Below are 3,197 nucleotides of genomic sequence, written 5' to 3'. Positions count from 1 at the left end.
ATCCTCAGCCATGAACGTCTCCTCCTGGTCCTGAGACCCTTCGCTGATCCTCAGTCGGGAACGTCTCCTCCTGGTCCTGAGACCCTTCACTGATCCTCAGCCGTGAACATCTCCTCCTGGTCCTGAGACCCTTCGCTGATCCTCAGCCGTGAACATCTCCTCCTGGTCCTGAGACCCTTCGCTGATCCTCAGTCGGGAACGTCTCCTCCTGGTCCTGAGACCCTTTGCTGATCCTCAGCCGTGAACATCTCCTCCTGGTCCTGAGACCCTTCGCTGATCCTCAGCCGTGAACGTCTCCTCCTGGTCCTGAGACCCTTCGCTGATCCTCAGCCATGAACGCCTCCTCCGACCTCTTCTTCATTCCGTCCCTCCAGCTGAATGGGACGCTGGAGGTGAATGAGACCCTCCTGTCCAACAACCGGAGCGACATTGGGTTCTGCGAGCAGGTCTTCATAAAGACGGAGGTCTTCCTGACACTGGGGATCATCAGCCTGCTGGAGAACATCCTGGTCATCCTGGCCATCCTGAAGAACAAGAACCTGCACTCCCCCATGTACTTCTTCCTCTGCAGCCTGGCGGTGGCGGACATGCTGGTCAGCGTCTCGAACGCCTTGGAGACCATTGTCATCGCGGTGCAGAGCAAGTACCTGGAGATCGGAGACAGTCTCCTCCAGCAGCTGGATGACGTCTTTGACTCCTTGATCTGTATATCTCTGGTGGCCTCCATCTGCAACCTCCTGGTTATCGCCATTGACCGCTACATCACCATCTTTTACGCCTTGCGTTACCACAGCATCATGACGGTGAAGAAGGCGCTGGCCCTGATCATGGTCATCTGGGTGTCCTGCATCATCTGTGGTATCGTATTCATTGTCTATTCCGAGAGCAAAACGGTCATTGTGTGTCTCATCACCATGTTCTTCACCATGCTCGTCCTCATGGCCACCATGTACGTCCACATGTTCCTCTTTGCACGGCTCCACGTGAAGCGGATCGCAGCGCTGCCAGTGGACGGGGTGGTGCAGCAGCGGACGTGCATGAAGGGCGCCATCACCATCACCATCCTACTGGGGGTCTTTGTGGTGTGTTGGGCGCCTTTCTTCCTCCACCTCATCCTCATCATCTCCTGTCCCGCCAATTCCTACTGCGTCTGCTACGGCGCCTATTTCAACACGTACTTGATCCTCATCATGTGCAACTCGGTCATCGACCCCCTGATTTACGCTTTCCGTAGCCTGGAGATGCGCAAAACTTTCAAGGAGATAATCTGCTGCTACGGGATGAACTTTGGGAAATGTGGCTGAGCCCGACGTGTTTCACATAGTTCATTCATGAACACTCATCAGGCAGACGTTCATTCAGTGCTTGGCTGCTGTGCGGGCTGGCGGGGGGCTGATGACTGACACTAACCTGAGGCGTGTGCGACCCCCGGACCCCTCACTAGTAGACGCCCGCCGGCTTTAGGAAACTGAAAACATGGTATGCTGCAGGGAAGCTCCCAGCGTATACTATATACCCCTATATACCCCTCCCCTATCCTGCCAGGGGACACCGTATAGATGGAGTGCAGCCAGTGATATCCACCAGAGCTATATACCCCTATATACCCCTCCCCTATCCTGCCAGGGGACACCGTATAGATGGAGTGCAGCCAGTGATATCCACCAGAGCTATATACCCCTCCCCTATCCTGCCAGGGGACACCGTATAGATGGAGTGCAGCCAGTGATATCCACCAGAGCTATATACCCCTATATACCCCTCCCCTATCCTGCCAGGGGACACCGTATAGATGGAGTGCAGCCAGTGATATCCACCAGAGCTATATACCCCTATATACCCCTCCCCAGTATCCTGCCAGGGGACACCGTATAGATGGAGTGCAGCCAGTGATATCCACCAGAGCTATATACCCATTATACTGATATAATAAGTCAGGGCTATAATATATTAAGTCAGGACTATGAGATTTTTCAGGCTATGAGATAGTAAGTCAGGACTATGAGATAGTAAGTCAGGACTATGAGATAGTAAGTCAGGACTATGAGATAGTAAGTCAGGGCTATGAGATAGTAAGTCAGGGCTATGAGATAGTAAGTCAGGGCTATGAGATAGTAAGTCAGGACTATGAGATAGTAAGTCAGGACTATGAGATAGTAAGTCAGGACTATGAGATAGTAAGTCAGGGCTATGAGATAGTAAGTCAGGGCTATGAGATAGTAAGTCAGGGCTATGAGATAGTAAGTCAGGACTATGAGATAGTAAGTCAGGGCTATGAGATAGTAAGTCAGGACTATGAGATAGTAAGTCAGGGCTATGAGATAGTAAGTCAGGGCTATGAGATAGTAAGTCAGGGCTATGAGATAGTAAGTCAGGGCTATGAGATAGTAAGTCAGGGCTATGAGATAATGTTTCATCCTCTGACATCCTCTATGAAATATTTCTGCCCTTGAGATATTGTGTCAGTACCTATGGCTGTGAGATAATAAGTCAGCACTGTACGATGTTATTGCTATGTGATATTATATATATCTGCTATAAGACAATATCTGAGCCCCAGAGAGAAGATATCACTTCTATGAGATAATATTGCAGGCTGTGAGATAATAAGTCAGAGTAGGATATAATATCTGACTCTGAGGTGATAATATCATGGGATTGCAGATAATAGATCATATATAACTATGTCAGTGCAAACAGGTGAGGTAATAATCATACTGTGAGACGATATTTCAGGGCTCTCCTATAATACATCACTGTTATAACAGCCTGTAATAATATAACATTTCCATGAGTGCTGAGATAATAAGTCAGTGTATGGAGACAATACATCAGATTTATAACATTTCAGGTTCCTTGATAATAAAGCTTAAATATAATACTACGTCTCACAGCCCTGACTTATCATCTCTCACCGCCCTGACTTATCATCTCTCACCACCCTGACTTATCTCTCTCACCGCCCTGACTTATCTCTCTCACAGCCCTGACTTATCATCTCTCACAGCCCTGACTTATCTCTCTCACAGCCCTGACTTATCTCTCTCACAGCCCTGACTTATCTCTCTCACAGCCCTGACTTATCATCTCTCACAGCCCTGACTTATCTCTCTCACCGCCCTGACTTATCTCTCTCACAGCCCTGACTTATCATCTCTCACCGCCCTGACTTATCATCTCTCACAGCCCTGACTTAT

General features: G+C 49.1%; 1 protein-coding gene across 1 annotated transcript; it reads left to right on the top strand.

The window, feature by feature from the left end:
- Positions 1-332: 332 nt before the first annotated feature.
- Positions 333-1,304, top strand: MC3R (melanocortin 3 receptor). The gene has a single exon (XM_069953097.1). The coding sequence runs from the start codon at positions 333-335 to the stop codon at positions 1,302-1,304; it is 972 nt and encodes a 323-aa protein (XP_069809198.1).
- Positions 1,305-3,197: the final 1,893 nt, after the last annotated feature.

Source organism: Dendropsophus ebraccatus, chromosome 14 (genome assembly GCF_027789765.1).
Source record: "Dendropsophus ebraccatus isolate aDenEbr1 chromosome 14, aDenEbr1.pat, whole genome shotgun sequence".
NCBI classification, from domain to species: Eukaryota; Metazoa; Chordata; class Amphibia; order Anura; family Hylidae; genus Dendropsophus; species Dendropsophus ebraccatus.
The sequence above is the reverse complement of the archived record's forward strand: the minus strand, read 5'-3'. Positions and strand labels throughout refer to the sequence as shown.

What these genes read in the sequence shown, in the direction of transcription:
- MC3R (XM_069953097.1), top strand. Translation starts at nt 333, where the DNA reads ATGAACGCCTCCTCCGACCTCTTCTTCATTCCGTCCCTCCAGCTGAAT.